The 24,303-nt window shown below is 35.3% G+C and overlaps 1 protein-coding gene across 4 annotated transcripts in view; it reads left to right on the forward strand.

Moving 5' to 3' along the window:
- LOC101895265 (arylalkylamine N-acetyltransferase 1) overlaps nucleotides 1-24,303 on the forward strand; it is a 125,199-nt gene that overhangs the window by 84,916 nt on the left and 15,980 nt on the right. For 3 of the 4 annotated variants that reach the window (XM_059128595.1, XM_059128596.1, XM_059128597.1), the window contains exon 3: nucleotides 20,889-21,065. In XM_059128595.1, the coding sequence (XP_058984578.1) occupies nucleotides 20,928-21,065 (138 nt within the window). In that variant the 5' untranslated portion in view covers nucleotides 20,889-20,927. Of the gene's footprint in view, nucleotides 1-9,057; nucleotides 10,470-20,888; nucleotides 21,066-24,303 lie in introns of those variants that run through there. The other variant, XM_020038166.2, reaches the window with a different exon arrangement.

Raw genomic sequence — 24,303 nt, forward strand, 5'->3', positions numbered from 1 at the left:
CCAAATCTGAACCGATCTCGATACAATTTAGCAAATGTATTTCTGAGCTGTATTTGATATATTTCCCCAAATATTGTTGTTACAGAGTGCATACTACGGCTGCGGAGGACAAAAATAACAAAACGGATGAACAATATATATGGGAGCTATAGCTATATCTGAACCGATTTCGATCAAATTTGGCATACTTATTTTCAGGTCCAATCTGATCGTACGTGCAAAATTCCATATTATTCGGACCGATATTACACGTTTGGTGCACAATAAACGGCAAATCGGACGAAGATATATATGGGAGCTATATCTAAATTTTGACCGATTATCCCAATTTCAATAGGGTTCGTCCTTGGGCCAAACAAATGATTTGTACAAAATTTCATCTGGATAGGGCAATAAATGCGAATTGTACTTTTACTTTACAAAAATGCATGGACAGACGGACAGACAGACGGACGGACGGACATGTATAAATCGACTCAGAATGTGATTCTATGCAGATCATCAAAAGGAACTATGGGTCTATCTCGTTTCCTTTTGCCTGTTACAAACAAATGCACAAAGACATAATACCCTGACCACCTTGTGGTGTAGGGTATAAATAGACTCAAAAGAGCTAAAGAGTTGATTCGCTTGGCCGAAAGAGGTGAAATGTCGAATTTGGTTTTCTCCGATGAGAAAACATTCTTTGTCCAGCAGTTTGTAAACAAAGAAAATGATCGTGTTTACTTGCCAAAGGGTCAGCTGAAAATGTTCACCTTCGGTTGGCCACCAGAATTCAAGCGCCGGCCAAGGTGATGGTGTGGGGCGCCATAACAGGATGGTGGCATCAGAATAAATAACGAATATTATCGCGAAAATATTCTGGAAGGTGTATTAAAGCCTTGGCGCCGCAAACGTTTCGGATACCAATCCGATGGACTATTGTGTCTGGAGTATTTTGAAAGCAAGGTTGGCACTTAAAAATACCAAAGTGTCGATTCCCTCAAACAAGCGCTTCGCCGAGAATGTGCCAAAATACCGCAGAGCAACATTCGGGCAGAGTGTGACGGTTTCAATGGCCGTTTGAAGTCCATAATTCGTGCCAAAGGTGACTAATTTGAACACATCTAAACTTATTCTATAAGTTTATACTATTTCCGACATTTTTTGCTTTCATTCAATAAAATTAAAAAATGTAAAAATTATGGGGTTGTACTTTGCTGCAGTTTTTTTTATCTCGCCCTGAAGTTTTGACCATATGTAAAGATAACCCCTATAGTTAGAGAAATATTTTGGATAGAGCCTAGAAATTTAATAGAGATCTTTGGATTATATCCAGAATTATTGGTACAGAAAATGTGTCATGTAGGTTCACTATTTGGTATGGTCCACCTTATTTTACTTTTTTCTCAATATTTTTCGCAATAAATTTAAATGTAGGTTTATGTTTCGGAGTATCGCCCATATATAAAATGCTCCTGGTTTCCATAATTCAGAGGGCCATAAAAAGAACTCAAAATGCCACAGTTTGGCTAAATTAAATTGAAAATATGGCCAAAAGATAAAAAATACTTGAATTCGGAGTTGTCTTTGCATGGGGGCTATTTCAATAAGCTCTCGTGTTATAAGGTGAATAGATAAACCATATTATATCACATTTTTGTAGTAACCGGAAAATGGTATTTTAAAACCGATTATTTTTTAAAATGATATTTTTTGACATCACTACCTATCTATGGGTAAAATTAAAACAATGGGCTATGGTGTTGCATTTATTTAATTAAATTAAATGTGACCATACAATTTATGTTTAATTATATGGCCAATTTTATACAATAGATAATTGGGCATGAACGTCATGTAACTGTCAATGGTAACGATGTGTGATTTAATTAAAATTTCAAATTAGTATGCTGTATAAATATGCATACAGTGAGACCATTGCATTCTTTGCACACCTGGGGCTGATGTGAGATGTGCATACAATACACAATGTAATATGTGCAAACTTTATAGAGGAGGTCATAAGAATAGTTTGCAAAATATCAAAGTATATTCTAAAGAGAGGTTTTGCTGTATTATCCCCCTGAATACCATGGCAACCATTATGTGCGAATGACAATTTCTAAACAAAACTCAAAAAGGAACAGTAAGTTTTTGCCAAAGACATTTTATGTTTCTTTGTTTTCCCACCTAATTGTTATGTGTGTGTGTGGCCATGTAACTTTCCACCGAGTATATAATTTTAAAATTACCCTTGTTAAAACATAAAAATGAATAAAATATTTGCAATTCACCAGCCATAATAAAAGGTCGAGACTAATTATTGTCTCTAGGAATTTTAACGCAGTGGGTATTTTCTGTCAAAATAGACTGCAACTACCCGCAAAGTGAAAAGTTGTAAAAATAATCTTCCGTCATTTAAAAATTCGTAGAAATTTGTTGTTTCCCGAAAATATAAATATTTTTTATTATTTGTTGATGACAATTTTAAAATTGACAATACGTTAAATACTTAAGTTAAGAGTATCAGAGTTGCTCCATCAAGACTGTAATGAATAGCAGATTGTTAATATCGCCTAGCGATTTTATTACTGTTGTGTATACTCTCCACCTTGAAAAGGATGGTATTTTAACTTTGTCATTCCGTTTGTAACATCCCCAGATATTCGTGGTAGTTCCTATAAAGAATATATATTCATGATCAGCATAAAATTCTAAGTTGATTTAACGATGTCCGATACAGCCCACAATGTTTAACATAGAGCTTCAAAATTTGGCACAACAACTTTTATTGTTGGTATTGAAAATAAGATATATCGGTCCACGTGTTGGTATAGCCTTCGTAACATATAGACCCAGACGTTTTCGTATAGCACCCTATACATCGGTATATGGTTTTAGCCACATTTTTTTATGGATTTGTCCAAAAATTGTCATTTGTAGTTCGTAATGGGTTCCAGCTCCGGTGGCGAAACATTTTATACATAGCTCTACGTTTTCGTATAGCCCTCATATATCGTTCCCCCCGATATTCGGTATTTTGATTATTTTCAACACGTATTTTCACGGATTTGTCTACGTCCAAATACAACGGTACGGTACAACGGTAAATTATTACAAATTTAGTACTTAAGACTCGTAATAAATAACAATTATTGTGGTATAAAATTGTCTATATAGGTTCCCGTTTTGGTAAGGTCCCATATAACAGCTTCGCCAACTTTGTGGTTTTTGTTTCAAAAGTTTAACTGTATTGACTAATCGGTCTTACTGTGATACATGATACTGTGATTACATGATAAGGGTATTATGTCTTTGTGCATTTGTTTGTAACATGAAGAAGGAAGCGAGATAGACCCATACTTACTTTTGAGTCGATTTATGCATGTCAGTCCGTCCGTTCGTCTATGTATTTTTGTGAACACAATGCAGGTCGCATTTTTCAAATAATATTTTTTTGGTCCAAGGACGAACCTTATTGAAATTTTTGATAATCGGATCAGATTTAGATGTATACCTTAAAATTTCTAAATAAAATTTGGAGAAAATCGGCTCAGATATAGCTCCCATACATATGTTTCATCCGATTTGTGGTCAAATTTTATCAAGACCGGTTCAGATTTGGATAAAGGTCCGACCTTGGTGAAAATCGGTTCAGATATAGCTATAGCTCCCATATATATGTTTCATCTGATTTGGTGTTTAAGTCCCTCACATTTGTAATATGCATTCGACAACAATCAGAAACAGCCCAGAAAAACCTTTGCCAAATGTTATCAGGATCGGTTCAGATTTGGATATAGGTCCCATATGTATCTTCAACCTTTGGTGCATCCGGTCGAATTCAGTCTAGAAGCAAGTACATCGAATTCAAAGAAAAAAATCGCTTCAGATATAGCTATAGCTCCTATATATATGTTTCATCCGATTTGGTGTTTAAGTCCCTCAAATTCGTAACATTCATAATATGCATGTTAAATTGTTGAAATTTAGTTTAGGTACCTTCTTAGCATCAAAAATCATTATTATAATCTTCGCAAAACATTTGAAAATCATGAGACAAAACTGCGAATTATTTTCAAAATTTAAGCTTTGACAGTAAAAATACTAAATATTGTATCTTTAAAATGAATTTTCATAAGCTATCACTTATTTCACTCAGCGCACCAACAGTCAAAGGTTTTCAGGATTTCAGATCAAAGAGGACATAATCTTTTCTACAAAAATAAAGTTTTCGTTGAATTTTATGCCTTTAAGTATATAACTTCAAACATCTTGCCGTTTTGACATATTTACATCGAAAGTTAACCTCATGAAAAAATTTCAAAATTCTAGATCTTTCTTGGCAATGAGATTTTATGGTACCTCATCTAGAACTCAAAAAGTACCATTTTTAGAATCGAATTTCGCAAAACAACCGCTCAACTTTTATCGCATTACGCTTCAAATTCAAATGACTCCCTTTGATATTGTGTAACCAAATACATTTTTTTTGGAATGTGTTTTTTTTTATTAACCTCCTGCTCGTCATGACACACAAAAAATGCCAATCATTCAAATAATTCTGTATAATTGTAAAAAAATGTGTGTCTCTGTGCTCAAAGGCCATGAGGCCGTAGCCGAATTCACTTGCACTTCCTATAGTGACTTCTTTGTTTCACTGACATCGTTTAAAGTGGATATTTAATTGGCAATTGTTTTTATGCTTTCACCAAACTTCCTTGTTTATGGATGACAAACAACGAACGAAAAGAACAAGTAAGCAAAGGCTACAGTCGAGCGGGGCCGACCGTTGAATACCCTACAACACTATAATAAACGATAAGGCGAGATACACGAAAGAATTCCACAATATATTGTGACAAATAATAAAAGAAAACCATCAGATTTCGTTCTCTAATTTTCTAATAATAGCAACTTTAACTAATTTGCTCATTTCCAATTTATTGGTAGATGGTCTTCCTAGATCTGGAACCAATATTTCCCAAGGACCTATAATCTCTCAGAAGTGGTAAAAGATTATCATATATAATTGGTTTTTGACTGAACGCGTCTATATGAGATACAGACATTTGACTATATTCTTCAACGAAATCAGCGTTAACGAAATAGTCAGAAGTGCGTCTTTCCTGTATTTGTTAATTCCCCAAAAAGTCACTGGAATGGAACATTTTCGTATTTTGTCTACAAAAGTTGGCAAACTATTTCACACACTGAATATTTTTGGATGGCCATCCAAAACTGCTTGGCTTTTGCAATGTCCGGTAACCCCCATTCAAATGTGCTTGAGGATCGGGCGACAATTACGACCTCCTGACAATTTTCCAGTTTTTTGGTCCATTTCAACCCCTAAATATATGGCGGTCATCTCCAAAAAGAGTAGGCTTCTATTCTGACCCTCATCTTATCTCAATGCAAAATTTCGTAAGGATCGGGCCATAAATGCGTTCTGTATATGATATTCTGATATCCTAACTACTTAGTTTTGTTAGCTATAGAAATATTACCAAATGTTTAATTCAAAATGAAAATATGCCAAAAATATGACAAAATTGAAAAAATATGAGAAAATGTTAGAAAATCAATATTTTCATCTTTAGAGAGATATTTTTATGCGATTTTTTTAGACGTTTTTTCTTTCCTGCCAAGAGGCCATTCTAAATTAATGAGAACTGTCGAAATCAGTTCAGCCGTTCTCGACATATAAGAGATTTTTCAAGCATATCTTCTTTGATAAACATATATATCGCACATATTTTGTTATATATCCGATTTGTTGGATGTTAACATCAATGTAAAGATCAGAAGTAACCTTGTCATGGCTTTGTGATTTCGCCGGGATTTAAAATATTCGCGGTTTAATGAAAAATTTTGAATTTTTTCAACACCAAAGATATGGTCTATTTTACCCGCTAAATATTATCCGATGACCACCCAAATTGGTAGGCTTCTTCCCTGCTCTAAACTCTAGCTACATGCGAAATTCCGCGTCGATTGGTCTATAATTGCGACCTGTATAGCTACTGCAAAATCCGACATTTTTTCAGTATTTGGTCCATTTCAACCCCTAAACATTTGGCGATCATCTCCAAAAGAAATAGGGTTCTATTCTGACCCTAGCCCCACCTCCATTCTCAATTTCGTGAAGATCGGACCATAATTGCGACCTGTAGAGTGATTACAAATTAACATGGACAGACGGACAGACGGACGGACGGACATACATAGCTAGATCGACTCAGCTCGGCGAGCTAGGAAGATCCATATATACTTTCCTATGTGGGAAATCAATATTTCGTGGTGTTACATAAATTTTGGCCCAATCAAACTTATAATACCCCCAACACATAGTGTTGTAGGGTATAAAAATCGCTTCAGATATAGCTATAGCTCCTATATATATGTTTCATCCGATTTGGTGTTTAAGTCCCTCAAATTCGTAACATTCATAATATGCATGTTAAATGGTTGAATTTAGGTTATGTACCTTCTTAGCATCAAAAATCATTATTATAATCTTCGAAAAACATTTGAAAATCATGAGACAAAACTGCGAATTATTTTCAAAATTAAAGCTTTGACAGTAAAAATATTAAATATTGTATCTTTAAAACGAATTTTCATAAGCACTCACTTATTTCACTCAGCGCACCAACAGTCAAAGGTTTTCAGGATTTCAGCTCAAAGAGAACATAATTTTTTCTACAAAAATAAAGTTTTCGTTGAATTTTATAACTTCAAACATCTTGTCGTTTTGACATATTTACATCGAAAGTGAACCACATGAAAAAATTTCAAAATTCTAGATCTTTCTTGGCAATGAGATTTTGTGGTACCTCATCTAGAACTCAAAAAGTACCATTTTTAGAATCGAATTTCGCAAAACAACCGCTCAACTTTTATTGCATTACGTTTCAGATTCAAAATGATTATTATCAAAAAATATACAAAGACCATTGACTCCCTTTGGTATTGTGTAACCAAATACATTTTTTTGGAAAGTGTTTTTTTTTTACTAACCTCCTGCTCGACATGACACACAAAAAATGCCAATCATTCAAATAATTCTGTATAATTGTAAAAAAATGTGTGTCTCTGTGCTCAAAGGCCATGAGGCCGTAGCCGAATTCACTTGCACTTCCTATAGTGACTTCTTTGTTTCACTGACATCGTTTAAAGTGGATATTTAATTGGCAATTGTTTTTATGCTTTCACCAAACTTCCTTGTTTAAGGATGACAAACAAATAAAGACGAAAAGAATAATTTCATAAAATAAATAAGTGCTTTTTGCTGAGTTACTATAAAAACATTCCTGCAGTACATACAGGGTGAGATGAAAAAACTGCAACCAAACCATTTCTAAGCCACACGTCCGACAGCTGTTAAAATTATTCCAGTGAGAACTCATTATATTGTTTACATTTTGGTGAGAATTTTCCAGAAAAAAAGTTATTCGTGATGGAATTCAAGCGTGATAGTGTGATATATTTATATTTGTCTGGAGAACCACAAGTGGCTATCGTTAGAGCACTCCAGCATTTAAATGTGAATAAATATTTTGTGTCTCGTACCATCGCTCGTTACCGTGATACTGGTAGCGTAGCCCGACGTTAAGGAAGTGGACGGAAGGAAACACCAACATCAGCAGAAATGGTTCGAAAAGTAAAGAAGCGACTGGCCGAAAAATGGTTCGTGAGCTGAACATATCGCAATATTCCATTCGGCAAATATTAAAAAATTAGCTCGGGGTAAAGCCATTGAAATTCTAAAAAAGTTCAAGAACTTACACCGCAACATAAAGATAATAGTCTAAAAAGAGCTAAAGAGTTGTTTCGCTTGGCAGAAAGTGGTGAACTGCCGAATTTGGTTTTCTCCGAAGAGAAAACATTAATTGTCCAGAAGTTTGTAAACAAACAAAATGGTCGTGTTTATGTGCCAAAGAGGTCAGCTGAAAATGTGCACCTTCGGTTGACCACCAGAACTCAAGCGCCGGCCATGGTGATGGTGTGGGCCACCATAAAAGCCGATGTTCGCTTTTAGCTCGTATTAATCGACCGTGACATCAGAATAAATGCCGAATATTATCGCGAAAATATTCTGGAGGGTGTGTTAAAGCCTTGGGCACGCAAACGCATTTTGGCCGCAGACCTTGGACATTCCAACAGGACTCAGCACTATCGCACTCAGCACTCGCCACCCAAGAATGATTACAAAATAAGATTCCTCGCTTCATTCTCAGCGCACAAAGTACCAAAGTGTAGATCATCTCAAGCAAGCGCTTCGCCGGGAATGGACCAAAATACCGCAGAGCAATATTCGAGTAGCGTGTGACGGTTTCATTGGCCGTTTGAAGGCCATAATTCGTGCCAAAGGTGATCAAATCGAACAAATCTGAACTTACTCTAAAATTTGATGCTATTTCCGACTTTTTTGTTTTCATTCAATAAAATTTAAAAAAATGTAAAAATTATGGCGTTAGACTCTGTTGCATTTTTTTTATCTTTTTGTTTTTTGAAAGAATATATTTTCAATTTCAATATTATGCAAAGATTTAGTTTAAATCTTTCTTTTTCCAAGCCACACACTTAAAACGATTTGGCCGCAAATCATCATAAAATGTGGGAAGGCCACAATTTAAAATAGACGTCACATAACGTTACCAAATAGTTGCTTTTATATTTTTTTTTGGATAATAGCATTTATATAAGGGCAACCCTACTTTTCAGATATCTAAATCATATTTCCTAACCAATTTGGCTAGAATTTGATTTTTCTCAGTATAAAATCACTTATTCAATATATTAAATGAGAATATGGTTAAAAAATCCCGATGATTCACATTAAAAATCATTCCGGTCGCATTCGAAATCAAACGTTAAAAAATGGGGTTGCTATCAAAATCTCCTACAATTTCTCTCTGTGTGTGTATAACCGACCGATGTGCGTTACTACACTACACATCGACTGCGACGTTTATTTTGACGTCAACAGCGACGACGACGACGATAACGAACATCAAGTGTTCGCAGTATGAGCGTGAAAATCTTTCAGTTGCAAAATCTGCTGCAGGTCTCATTCGATCGACAAAAACCCGCCGGAAGCCAAAGAAGAAACAACAGCAAACAAAACAATGAATACGCTCGTCTGCTTCGCCACCACCATGTACGGAACAGTAACAACAACACCAGCAACAACACACAAATAAACAACAATCGAATAAACATTTAATAAGAAGAAAAAAAACAACAAATCGAATAATAGAAATAATAACACAAAAAAATCTCGCTGCAATTGAGAACGTAGCGTTTAAGAAAACCCGAATAAGAAAAAAAAAAAAACACAAATAATAAAAGTCAACAAACAAACCGGCCACAATTTCGCTGAATATATAAAACGTAGTGCCCAGCCAGCCGCCCGTTGACAATCATTCAGTTAGCCAATGTAACACGACAACAATAGACACGAAGTCTCTTTAGCTTACTGCATCACATACCCAGTGTGTAACGGAAATTCAAAATAAATAAAATTGAAACGGATTTTTATGCAACAACAAGAAAGCAATAATATAAAAGGAATGCCAATTTATGTCCTTTAAAAGGATAGTTGAAATAATTTTAAAAGATTTTTCCAATTCAAAATTTGAATAAGAAAACAATTTAAGAAAATTGTTCAGTGAAAAAATTCCAATTGTTTTTTTATTCCCAACGCCAAAAAACCAGCTGGCCAAGTGTAATCGATCAACCATCTTCCAGCCAGCCAGTGAACCAACCGCAAGCACTCACATCACTTCACTTCGTTTTTTAAATTGTCGTTGTTTTTCAACTTTTCTCATCATCTGAGAAAGCCAAGTGAGAGAAGAAGGAGAGTGAAAATTGTATTTTCCATTCGTCGTGGCGAATGAGTGCTGACTGCTGTCTGCTTGGCAAAAACAAATTGAAAATTGTGTACAACAACAACTAAACATTTCGCTAAAAAAGCCATAACAACATTTATCAAAAGAAAACAAAAGAAAAAAAAGATACGTCGGCAAGAAAATCACCGAAAAGATAAACAGCCATATGTTTCACGATTTTTTGATATTTGCAATTAATTACTGTGCTTTACCATTGATTTGTTTAACTTAAAGAAGCTGAAGAAGAAATTTCCACCAGAACCTAAAACACACAAAAAAGAAAACATAAATAAATAAATTAATTAAAGAAAAACATCAAAGAATTATAAAAAACGAAAATCTGTTATCGGTAACAATAAAACACACATTTATTGCAATAATTTGACGCATTCCGCTCCGCTTATTAATTTCAACATTCACAAGATTTATCTACGAAAGAGCAGCAGATCACCACTCTGTTTACTTTGCATTCCCAATCCGACAGAAGAACAACAAATCGTCGCCACCATGGAAATCGAAAATATCTCACAAATGCTACAAAATAGTCGCACATTTGCTAAAAATGATGCGATTATTATTGAGCCACGATATACGGTGAGTAAAATTTCACTTGAAAAATTTGGAACTATTGAAAATGAAAAATGTTCGGAAAAGCTGTTCATATTTTTTTTTCACGAGGTTTAAAATAATGTCATCAGTTTGATTTTTACTTCAAGAATATAAATATTTAAAATTGTGTTGGCGACGGCTTTTCATGTTTTCTCTCTTTTTTCTTTAATGGAAAATATATGTATGCGTTTTAACAAATACCCACGCTTTACGCGGAAATATTAGAAAATTCCGATATTTGACTGTCTAAAAGGAGGAATTTTAAACTAGGTTCAATATATTTAAAAATTCAAAGGGTGTCGGCATTGAAATTTCGAAATTCTGTAATTCAACCATGTCACAATGATAGTGGTTATTCAAGAAAATAACATCCTTTTTCGAGAATAAAAAAAAAAAAACTGCAACAAAGTCAAACGCCATAATTTTTACATTTTTTTATACCCACATTCACATTCTGAGTCGATTTATGCATGTCCGATCGTCCGTCCGTCTGTCCATGTATTTTTGTTAACAAAGTACAGGTTGCATTTATTGTCCGATCCAGATGAAATTATGCAGAAATAATGACCCATGGACGAACCCTATTGAAATTGGAGATAATCGGTCAAAATTTAGATACAGCTCCCATATATATCTTTGTCTGATTTGCCACCAAACGTGTAATATTAGCCCAAATATTATGGAATTCTGCACATACGAGCAGATTAGGCCTAATGCAAAATTTTCTCGAAATCGGTTCAGATATAGCTCTAGCTCCCATATATATTGTTCTTCCCATTTTTTATTTTAGTCCTCCGCAGCCGTAATATGCACTCTGTAACAAATAATATTTGGGAACAAATACCAAATACAACTCACAAATACCTTTGCTAAATTTTATCGAGATCGGTTCAGATTTGCATATAGCTCCCATATATATCTTCGTCTGATTTGCCTTTTATTGTGCACCAAACGTTTAATATTGGCCCCAATAGAATGGAATTTGGCACTTGCGATCAAATTGAGTCTAGAAACAATGTCAGATTTGGTGAAAATCTGTTCAGATATAGCTATAGCTCCCATATATATTATTCATCCGATTTGTTGAATTTGTCCTGCCCAGCTGCAATATGCACTTCGTAGTGACGATATTCGGAGAAATATGTCAAATACAGCTCAGAAATACATTTGCAAAAATTTATCGAGATCGGTTAAAATTTGGATATAGCTCCCATATAGATCTTTATCCGATTTGAAGTTAATTGTGCACCAAAATTGGTATTACAAGCCCGAATTGTAAAGGCACAAATGCCCCGGCAAATTCAGTAGAAATCGATTTAGAGAAGGATATTCCTCTCATATATTAGTTCCTTTGAACTTTAAATTATAACTATAATCGTAGTTGGTATGATTTAATTCTCACAAAACTTTTGTTTCGGTCCCGCCCGACTTCAAGTTTTCCTTTACTGTTTTAAATTTTATTGAATGAAAGCAAAACATGTCGGAAATATCATCAACTTTTATAATAAGTTTAGATTTGTTCGAATTGATCACCTTGGGCACGAATTATGGCCTTCAAACGGCAAATTAAACAGTCACACGCTGCCCGAATGTTGCTCTGCGGTATTTTGGCACATTCCCGGCGAACCGCTTGCATGAGGTGATCGACACTTTGGTATTTTTTAGTGCCAACCTTGCTTTTCAAAATAGTCCAGACACAATAGTCCAACGGATTGGTATTCGGAGATTTTGGTTGCCATTGTGCGCTGGAAATGAAGCGAGGAACCTCATTTTGTAACCATTCTTCGGTGGCGCGTGCTGAATGCGATGGTGCTGAGACCTGTTGGAATATCCAAGGCTCTAATACACCTTTCAGAATATTTTCGCTATAATATTCGGTATTTATTCTGATGCCACGGTCGATTAATACGAGCGAAGAGCGACCATCTGCTGTTACGGCGGCCCACACCATCACCATGGCCGGCGCATGCATTCTGGTGGTCAACCGAAGGTGCACATTTTCAGCTGACCTCTTTGGCAGGTAAACACGACTATTTTGTTTGTCTACAAACTGTTGGACAACGAATGTTTTCTCATCGGAGAAAACCAAATTCGGCAGTTCACCACTTTCGGCCAAGTGAAGCAACTCTTTAGCTGAGTCTTTTTGGTTATGTGTGTCCGTCATTACTGTGAAATTATAATCTCTCTACAGATTGCTATAAGGGTCCGATCCTCAAAAAATGTTACTTCAAATACCAATTTGGAGAAAAGTTTGACCAAAACAAAAAATTTCTCGACTTTTTTTAAATTTTAATGGGGAGGTAAAAGAATAATTGAGACAACATTTACCGTTTTCGACCCATTCTGTTCTTCCTTCCTTTTATAAATGATATGATATGTAAATTTCGAACTATATTTTCACTGAACATGAGATTTTATTCAGTTTCTCATTCAATATTTGACCCGTTGTGGAAGAGATACCACAAAGAGGGGTCCATTCTATCCTATCTTCATGCTAGATCTAGAGTTCTAAGAAATATTGGGAACGGCGAAACTTAAAGATGATAGAACTCTTATTTCACATTTTATAAGATTTATGATAGTTCGAAATTTTGAGCCTTTGTGTAGGAGGTAAAAGTGGCTTAGATCTGATACAAAATTTTGGATATACCAAGTTTGAACAAAATACGGATACTACCTTTGCTTTCTGTGAGATTTGGAATTTTAAAATTATAGTAATTTTTTTACTATTTATGGGGTATATATTTATATACTAAAAGTGAGGACCGTTTTTTATACCTTCTGCTGTAGTTTTTAAACTTCAAAATTTTGGGCACCAATTGTTGATTTTGGAAACTTTAGGGATTATTTGGGAGGAAAACATTTTTTTCGATCGACAACACTGTACAGGTCGCAATTATAGACCAATCGATGCGAACAAAATTTAACGGATAAAAAAATACAAAATTTTCCGTTCAATTAAAAAAAAATCCTAAAGTCACTTTGCCGACGAAATTACAAATACATGAAAATTACACTTTGACGTTTACAATGATTGACTGATTTTGTTGAAGTTCATGGTTAGATTTCGAAGATATAGCTAAATATATATGGGAATATATTTTGTTTTAATTTCCACTGGCACGACAGGGGGCGTTAATATAGGGCAATTGCCCCGAAATTTTGCATGGTCTAGTAGCTATTGACAAAAACCTAAATAACTTTTTGCATGGCTATGTGACATTATTTTTAGAATGCATGAAATACTTGAAAAGAGTTCTGAATGCAAAATTTAGGATTTTTCCGCTGGACCTAAATGAGGTGATTAATCAAATTCTGTATGAACGGATGCTATACTTTTTTAGTTTTTGTAGATAATGTTAATGCTTTTAAATTGAGAACGATCATATCGCTTACAACTTCTAACAATCATAATTTATTTTATTAATTTATTTATTTGTAATCAAACTACAGGTCAAATTTATTGACCGGTTGAGACAAAACAATGCACAATTCATTCATTTTGCCTAGGGCAAATCTTATTGAAATTGGAGGTAATGTGTTCAGATATACCACATACAGGCCCACATGTGTATTTTTACCCGATGTTCAGTTTTATTTTAAGTGCGTAAAAGCGCATATCTTTTTTATTCTTATAACCGAGATTTGAGCTGGATCTACAAATTACGGTACCTATACACAGGGTGAGATGAAAAGACTGCAACCAACTTCAGATTGCTTTCATTTCTAAGCCACTCGTTTGGCAGCTGTTAAAATTATTCCAGTGACAGCTCATTATATTGTTTATAAGCAAACAAAAGCACTTTGGTGAGAATTTTCCAAAAAAAAAAAAAAAAAAAATATTCGTGATGGAATCCAAGTGTGATAGTGTGATTTCTTTATATTTGGCTGGAAAACCACAAGTGGCTATCGTTAGAGCACTCCAGCATTTAAATGTGTGTCTCGTACCATCGCTCGTTACCGTGATACTGGTAGCGTATCCCGACGTCAAGGAAGTGGACGGAAGAAAACAGCAACATCAGCAGAAATGGTTCGAAAAGTAAAGAAGCGACTTGATCGAAACACGCGTCGCAGAGGCCGAAAAATGGCTCGTGAGCTGAACATATCGCAATATTCCTTTCGACAAATATTGAAGAATGAGCTCGGGGTAAAGCCATTGAAATTCCAAAAAAGTGCAAGAACTTACACCGCAACAGAATGAAATAGATTAAAAAGAGCTAAAGAGTTGCTTGGCCGGAAGTAATGAACTGCCGAATTTGGTTTTCTCCAATGAGAAAACATTCGTTGTCCAGCAGTTTGTAAACAAATAAAATGATCGTGTTTATTTGCCAAAGAGGTCAGCTGAAAATGTGCACCTTCGGTTGGCCACCAGAACTCAAGAACCAGGAAATGATAATGGTGTGGGCCGCCATAACAGCCGATGGTCGCTCTTCGCTCGTATTAATCGACCCTGGCATCAGAATAAATGCCGAATATTAACTCGAAAATATTCTGTAGGATGTATTATAGCCTTGGGCACGCAATCATTTTGGCCGCAGATCTTGGACATTCCTCATTACAAAATGAGGTTCCTCGCTTCATTTCCAGCGCACAATGGGCACCAAAATCTCCGGATACCAATCCGTTGGACTATTGTGTCTAGAGTATTTTGGAAAGCAAGGCTAACACTAAAAAAGTGTCGATCACCTCAAGCAAGCGCTTCGCCGAGAATGAGCCAAAATACCGCAGAGCAACATTCAGGCTGCGTGTGACGGTTTCATTAGCCGTTTGAAGACCATAATTCGTGCCAAAGGTGACCAATTCATACAAATCTAAATTTATTCTAAAATTTGATGCAATTTCCGACATTTTTTGCTTTTAATCAATAAATTTTAAAATAAAATGTAAAAAATTTAGCGTTTGACTTTGTTTCAGTTTTTTTTTATCTCACCCTGTATATAGATAACACGAATAACTTGAGTATTTCTTCTTCAGGAAACGCAGCATAAAAATTTAAAAAACAAGTTGAGCTTTAAATAATTTGATTAGTTCAAGCACCTTATCGTGATAGATACTTGAATTCAAAGATTCCGGTATCAGATAACTAATCAGATATATACATTTTTTTAATTTTCCAATACTTATGACAGATTCCATTCTTCATTACATCGGTATTTTCAGATTGTAAAAACTTTTCACACATTTTCCATTTTATTCCGTGATACATAGATAACTTGCAACGATATATTTCAAAAAAAAAAAAAAAAAAAAAAAAAAAAAAAACAATGTGATAATTTATAGAGCATAACGGTGCCATGTGTGATATATGATGTTTATATTTTGTAATTAGCAACAGTACGTCATGAATATGACGAATACAGCAACAAAATTTAATATACTATGAAATAAAATAAAATCAATGTTCGATATGACAATGTTTTACTGTAGTCGACAGGAAGGAAGATTATTTTTGTGGTGTTTTTTTTTTTCGTATTGTACTGTGCTGTGTGTCATGTACGCCGCAAAAATATACCCAAGTCCACAAAAAATAAACAATTTGTATTCTGTCTCGGAAATTCATTTAACTGCATACAATTTTGCTTTGTCACAAAATGTACTACTACAATATGTACGAATATATACATATGTACATTAACCAGCTAAAAGGCCGGTCGGCAGCCACTAGACAACTGGCAGGCAACATTTGCAAGAGAATTTAATGGCTTTATTTTCTCTAGGGTGAATTGTGAGTAAGAAAACAATTCACGTTCTTTTGTTTTTAAGTCATTAATAATACACTTTAGAATGTCATTAATGCATTTCCACACGGACGGAGACATGTGTTTTTTTCTTCTTGTCTGAGGATCATGTGGACTTGGGAACATGTGAAAGCGACACACATAAGTACACATATTCATATCAATATGAGTACAATATTTAACGAAAGCACCAACTGGGTTAATCGGTGTGTGAGCACGTTTCATACGTTCTCATTGGTATCAAAACATTGTTTACAACCGTTCTCCCGGAAATGAGACCAAAAAAAAAGAGGAGTCTTTTTAGATACAACGTTTCAATAATATAAGTTCAATACTGTCAAGACTGTATTTGTTGATATTTTATAATATAAAGTACTATTCTATATTTTGGCTTCATTACAATACACAATCATCGATAACCACCTGTGGAATATTTATTTATTTTTTTTTTTAAATTCGCAAGAAATTTACTTTTGCATTGTCTTGTGATTATCGTGCTTAAGGATAAATCAATCAAGAAAATTTTAGTATTTTCAGCCCGCATTATTTCAAAAAACCTTCTCCGATCTACAGCATTATTATTACAAAATATCAGCTCCATTCAAAACACAAGTAAACAAAGGCTACAGTCGAGCGGGGCCGACCGTTGAATACCCTACAACACTATAATAAACCATACAGTTTATATAGGCGAGATACTCGAAAGAATTCCACAAGATATTGTGACAAATAATAAAAGAAAACCATCATGTTTCGTTCTCTAATTTTCGGATAATAGCAACTTAAACGAATTTGCTCATTTCCAATTTATTGGTAGATGTCGCTGGAATGGACATTTTCGTATTTAGTCTACAAAAGTTGGCAAAATATTTCACACATTGAATATTTTTGGATTGCCATCCGAAACTGCTTGGCTTTTGCAATTTCCGGTAACCCCCATTCAAATGTGCGTGAGGATCGGGCAATAATTACGACCTGCTGACAATTTGGCAGTTTTTTGGTCCATTTCAACCCCGAAATATATAGCGATCATCTCCAAGAAGAGTAGGCATCTATTCTGACCCTCATCTTATCCACATGGAAAATTTCGTAAGGATCGGGCCATAAATGCGATCTGTATATGATATCCTGATATCCTAACTACTTAGTTTTGTTAGCTGTAGAAATATTACAAAATGCTTAATTCGAAATGAAAATATGCCAAAAATATGACAAAATTGAAAAAAATATGAGAAAATGTTACAAAACCAATATTTTCATCTTTAGAGAGATATTTTTATGCGATTTTTTTAGACGTTTCTTCTTTCCTGCCAAGAGGCCATTCTGAATTAATGAGAACTGTCGAAATCAGTTCAGCCGTTCTCGACATATAAGAGATCTTTCAAGCATATCTTCTTTGATAGACATAAATATCGCACATATTTTGCTATATATCCGTTTTGTTGGATGTTAACATCAATGTAAAGATCAGAAGTAACCTTGTCATGTCCTTGTGATTTCGCCGGGATTTAAAAAATTCGCGGTTTAATGAAAAATGTTGAATTTTTTCAATACAAAATACATGGTCTATTTTACCCCCTAAATATCATCCGATGACCATCCGAATTGGTAGGCTTCTTCCCCGCCCTAAACTCTTGCTACATGCGAAATTCCGCGTCGATTGGTCTATAATTGCGACCTGTATAGCTACTGCAAAATCCGACATTTATTCAGTATTTGGTCCATTTCATCCCTTAAACATTTGGCGATCATCTACAAAAGAAATAGGCTTCTATTCTGACCCTAACCCCACCTTCGTGCAAAATTTCGTAAGGATCGGGCCATAATTGCGACCTGTAGAGTGATTACAAATTAACATGGACAGACGGACAGACGGACGGACGGACATACATAGCTAAATCGACTCAGCTCGGCGAGCTTGGAAGAACCATATATACTTTCCTATATGGGAAACCAATATTTCGAGGTGTTACATAAATTCTGGCCCAATCAAACTTATAATACCCCCAACACATAGTGTTGTAGGGTATAATAATTATTCTTTATTTACAAATTTTAATATTCCAAAACCGATCCGTGTACCAACCTACTACTAAAATTCATGTCATATGCCTACTGTTGGTATCTAAAAAGTTTGTTATATTTTTTAGTTCCCAGTTAGGGCCAGTTGCTGTCCTTTATGATGTTAAAATATAAAATATTTATGAATCTCCTTAAAGAGCACTTATAGATACTAAATCTTGACGGATTTCTCGAAAAAAATGGAAGGGGAGAATTAAAATGTCATTGTATACTGAGCACTTCAGATTCGTTAGAAGAAACTACATATCAACAAGTAGACAAAGGCAATATTGGACCGGGGTCTACCATTCGACACCATACAATACCATAATTTTCCAAAAAAAAAAAAAAAAAAAATAATAAAAAAAAATCCCAAAAAGTTGCCAAATTATGTGTGTAATAATATCAGAACTTTTAGAAATATAGGATACATAGGTCCAATCTTCGAACCAAGCTTAGGTCCAATGCGAAAGTCGAGGTCAACTACTCTACTTTTCACCCTCACATATTCGGCAGAAATTGATATTTCACTATACCAACATCTACCCATACATATTGTGTGGCAGCGGCATGTGATGGCCCTAACATCTAATCACCGAACATCTCATTGCAGCTGACATGGGAGCGCACTGGCGCCCACTATAACATAAGGACCCTCCCACTATCCTTCAAAGCAGATCTACACTTGCTAACTAAGTCTCCAAGGCAATATTATCTAGAGTGTAGTCTATTCCAAGGTGTCAATAAATATTTCTACAGGGTCCGCCATATTTATATATACAGGGTGAGATAAAAAACTGCAACAAAGTCAAACGCCATACTTTTTAAATTTTTTTAATTTTATTGACAAAAAATGTCGGGTACGGCATCAAATTTTAGAATAAGTTTAGATTTGTTCGAATTGGCAACATTTGGCACGAATTATGACCTTCAAACCGCCAATAAAACCGTCACAGGCTGCCCTAATTTTGCTCTGCGGTATTTTGGCCCATTCCCGGCGAAGGGCTTGTTTGAGGTTATCGACACTTTGGTATTTTTAAGTGGTTGGCACTTCCAAAATTCCAAAATACTCCAGACACAATAGTCCAACGGATTGGTATCCGGAGATTTTGGTGGCCATTATGCGCTGGGAATGAAACGAGGAACCTCAATTTTGTAATCATTCTTGGGTGGCGAGTGCTGAGTGCGATGGTGCTTAGTCCTGTTGGAATGCCAAGGTCTGCGACCAAAATGTTTGCGTGTCCAAGGCTTTAATTCATCCTCCAGAATGTTTTCGCGGTAATATTCGGCATTTATTCTGATGGCACGGTCGATTAATACGAACAGAGAGCGACCATCGGCTGTTATGGCGGCCCACACCATCACTATGGCCGGCGTTTGAGTTCTGGTGACAAACAGAAGGTGCACATTTTCAGCTGACCTCTTTGGCTGGTAAACACGATCGTTTTGTTTGTTTACGAACTGCTGCACAACGAATGTTTTCTCATCGGTAGTTCACCACTTTCTGCCCAGCGTAGCAACTCTTTAGCTCTTTTGAGTTTATTTTCTTTTTTTTGCGGTGTAAGTTCTTGCACTATTTGGAATTTCAATGGCTTTACACCGAGCTCATTTTTCAATATTTGACGAATGGGATATTTCCATATGTTCAGCTCACGAGCCATTTTTCGACCATTGCGACGCGGGTTTCTATTAAGTCGTTTTCTTCCGTCCACTTCCTTGACGTCGGCCTACGCTACCAGTATTATGGTAAAGAGCGATGGTACGAGACACAAAAGATTTATTCACATTTATATGCTGGAGTGCTCTAACGATAGCAACTTGTGCTTTTCCAGCGAAATAAAAAGAAATCACACTATCACGCTTGAATTCCATCACGAATAACTTTTTCTGGAGAATTCTCACCAAAATGCTTTTGTACGCTTCTAAGCAATGTAACGAGCTGTCACTGGAATAATTTTAACAGCTGTCGGACGAGTGGCTTAGTAATGACACCATTCAGACCGCTGTTGGTTACAGTTGTTTCATCTAACCCTGTATATAAAATTGCCCAATTATGCCCCTTAACCAAAACCTGCTCCAAACAGCGGCATGCGTATACCTCAAATTCGACAGTTTTACATACGGAGTTTATGGCACTTCTCTTCTTCCCAAATCATTATACAATCTCCGAACACATTCTGCAAAATGACCAAGATTTTCAAAGTAAAAAAAAAAATAAAAAAATAAATTAAATATCTTATTTTGATGGAATCCACACAGAAACATTTTGGACAGAAAGAATATGGCCTGAATTTACCTCATGTGCGACATTATTAAATTTGCCTTGTTATACCCTTTAACCGAAAGGACCATTTTTAAGTTTAGTACCGGTGAGATACTTTTATTTTTAAACTTGCCCCTCCGTTGAGATACTTTTTTTTTAAACTTGTCCCTCTAAATGGATCCGACATTTACATTCGAATGTAATTTACGTTTTACTGTATTTTAAAGTAATTTAATATAGATAAAGGTACTTATAATGAAAACGACAATTTTATCTCTTTTCATATATATTTACATATAAAAGTTAAAGCTACAATTTTCTTTTTCTTTATTACATTTTCAGCTTTCGGATTTATATCCAATTACAAGACTCTCACAGAAAATGGACAGTGTTTTGAATGTATCCTCCGCCCCTGCTGTGACAAAAGCCAAAACAGATGACACATCCTATACCGTGGAATATGTGACTCAGGATGATGCTGAAGCCGTTTTGGAAATGCTCAAAACATTTTTCTTCAAGGTATGTACACAAAACATTTCATTCAATACAATTTTTGGAGAAGTTATTAACACTTGGGAAATTCCATGATAACAATTCCTAGTAAATTCCATGATATTAATTTCAAATATCCTTGATCCCCCTGCTCTATGTATTTCTCTCGAGGTCAATAACATTTCCATCGTCAGTGGAATAATTAGAAAAATGTTAGCAGAAAAATGTTCATCAATAAATCATTCATATGGTTTATGTTTCATTTTAATTTGCAATGCCGATGGAATGCCGAGGCAGGAATTCATAAATATGTTTCTTTTGTTTTTGTGGTATTTTCAATATCGCAATTTATTTGCAATAGACAGTGTTGAAAACACTTATTAAAATTTTCTGCGGATGGATGATTGTTGGCATTCGAAAAATCTGTTTTAAGTAAACAAAAGCCCAAGTGAAAAGTGATTTCAATATTAATTTTCTCAAGCAATGGGTATTTATTTCCCTGGCGCACTTTGTACATTGTTTTTCCCAACAAATGCTTGAAGAAGTTTGAACACAAATTGGTGCAATTGTACAATGTGTATACTACAATGAGAAAAAATTTTAATAAAATAAATTTATTTTGGATCTAGACCGAAGGTGGGATATACCGGTCCATTAAATTGCAGAAAAAATCAAGCAGATTATGAATGACCTGCAAAAAATGGAAGACACGTGTATCGGCGTTTTGAAAGTTTACATCACATAGTAACCTTAGTAACCCCTAACCCATCTTCCACAGTTTTTAAAACTGTCGGTTTGAAACTCCTTAGAAAAATTACATTTAAGATATATAGTGTCTTCAGCAATATTATAGATAACTAATAAGTACCAGGTACTTCGTAAGCGAAAAGTCCACCTTAAAATTTTAAATTCGTTTCATAAGTTCGTGATAGGATTTTTAGCACTCAAAATGTACAATTTTATTTTTATCGAGAAGAATATTACAAACGCGACTACACAATAAACCCACATCAAATATCAGGATTCCTGCTCTATACCTTTGCATTTGCAAAACCATTAACGGATCTCAACACCAGATATCAACAGAGACCTTAATATTAAATTCGGGATTCCGAATATCGGGAGGTACCGTTATATGGGGGCTATACGAAGATGTGGACCTGCACACACAATTTTATGTCCTAGGCAGTAGTATCCATTACGAACTTTCAATACCAAATTTAAAACAATTCCGGTAAACAATGTCGCAAAAATCATTAAATTACCGAATATCGGGATATACTGTTATATGGGGGCTATACGAAGACATAGACCTGCACAGACAATCTCCTGTCATAGGCTTTAGCATCCATTACGAACTTCAAAAACCAAATTTGAAACAATTCCGGAGCATAATGTCGCTTATATCAGCAAAGTACCGAATATCGGGAAGAACCGTTATATGGGGGCTATACGAAGACGTGGATCTGCACAGACAATCTCCTATCATAGACTGTAGCATCCATTACGAACTTCAAATACCAAATTTGAAACAATTCCGGAGAATAATGTCGCTTATATCAACAAAGTACCGAATATCAGGAGGTACCGTTATATGGGGGCTATACGAAGACGTGGATCTACACACACAATTTTATGTCTTAGGCTGTAGTATCCATTACGAACTTCCAATACCAAATTTGAAACAATTCCGGTGAACAATGTGGCTAAAATCATCAAGTTACCGAATATCGGGAGATACCGTTATATGGGGGCTATACGAAGACGTGGACCTGCACAGACAATCTCCTGTCATAGGCTGTAGCATCCATTACGAACATCAAATACCAAATTTGGAACAATTCCGGTGAATAATGTCACTAAAGTCATCAAAATACCGAATATCGGGAGGTACCGTTATAGGGGGGCTTTACGAAGACGTGGACAGACAATTTTCTCTCATAGGCTGTAGTACCCATTACGAACTACAGAAAACAATTTCGAAACATTTCCGATGAATAATGTCGCTTAAAACACCAAAAACCTGAGTATCGGGAGGTACCATTATATGGGGGTTATACCAAAACGTGGACCTACATCGCCCAATGTAGGTCCATACCAAAAGTCCTGCAGACATAATACAAATTTGTGTAATATTTTATCAACATACTTCACTTCGTTCGGAAGCTAGAGTGATTTCCACAGACAGATAGACGGACAGACGGACGGACATCGCTAAATCGATATAGAATTTTTTGCTGATCAAGAATATATATATACTTTGTGGGGTCTGAAATGTATATTTCGAGGTGTTACAAGCGGAATGACAAAAAATACCCTCCTTACTATACGGAGGGTAAAAAAGTCCGTTTTCAATTTCGATTGAATTTCGTTAAGTTTTGATAATTTGTAGATGAAACCCTTTCAAAAGAACTTCGGGTTTTTAAGTCAAACTTTTTTTTAAACCTCTTTTTAGGCTTGGCCATATTTTGAGATATATTTCGGAAAATTTAATATGTATAGACCTTGAAAATTTTACAGAGACCTTTGGACTACTTTAAGAATCATGGTCTAAAAAATGGGTCGTGTCGGGCCACTTTTTGGTCAACAAGTACACAAGTGTTTTTGGTCAAGCTTAGTATCAATAGTATAATAGAACAAACTTCGTTTCCGATAAATACAACACTGATGCTACTGATTCCCTTCATACTTAACGAAGTAGTCTTTCCACAAATTAATTCAAATTTATTTTTAAAACTCAGCTATTTCTTTTATCTCAAAAAGAAACCAGTTTTTCTCACAGTGTCTAGCTCGTTTGCCTTTTGCCAATTATGAATAATTAGTTTAGTTTGTTTTCTTACAATTGCCGTTGTATGCTGTGTGCCATGGATGTGCGTCTTTTGCAATTATTTTGAGTGTAAATATTTTGATTTTTATGGCTGAATTAATTTTTTGTTTATAGAATCGGGCAGAAAGGCGAACGCAAGCAAAGCAATTTGCACCAAAAATAAATGGTAATTATTTGCTTTTGTTAATTTTGCCTGAAATTGAAATCAAAAACCAAGCAAACACACACTGGCTGGCTGCCTGATTGACTGGCAGAGAAACGCGTGGATTTTCGCGTTGATAGGGAAACAGGTGCGAATTCTGGTGTTCGCTGTTTTTTGTTTTTGGTAATTTGGCACACGTACGTGTCGATGTTCATTTTGGATAATAGCCAGAGTTGGGTTGTGCGATTTTGTGGAGTACGAGAAATTTTATTCATATGCAGATTTTGTTAAACGTT

Source organism: Musca domestica, unplaced genomic scaffold (genome assembly GCF_030504385.1).
Source record: "Musca domestica strain aabys unplaced genomic scaffold, Musca_domestica.polishedcontigs.V.1.1 56, whole genome shotgun sequence".
NCBI classification, from domain to species: domain Eukaryota; kingdom Metazoa; phylum Arthropoda; class Insecta; order Diptera; family Muscidae; genus Musca; species Musca domestica.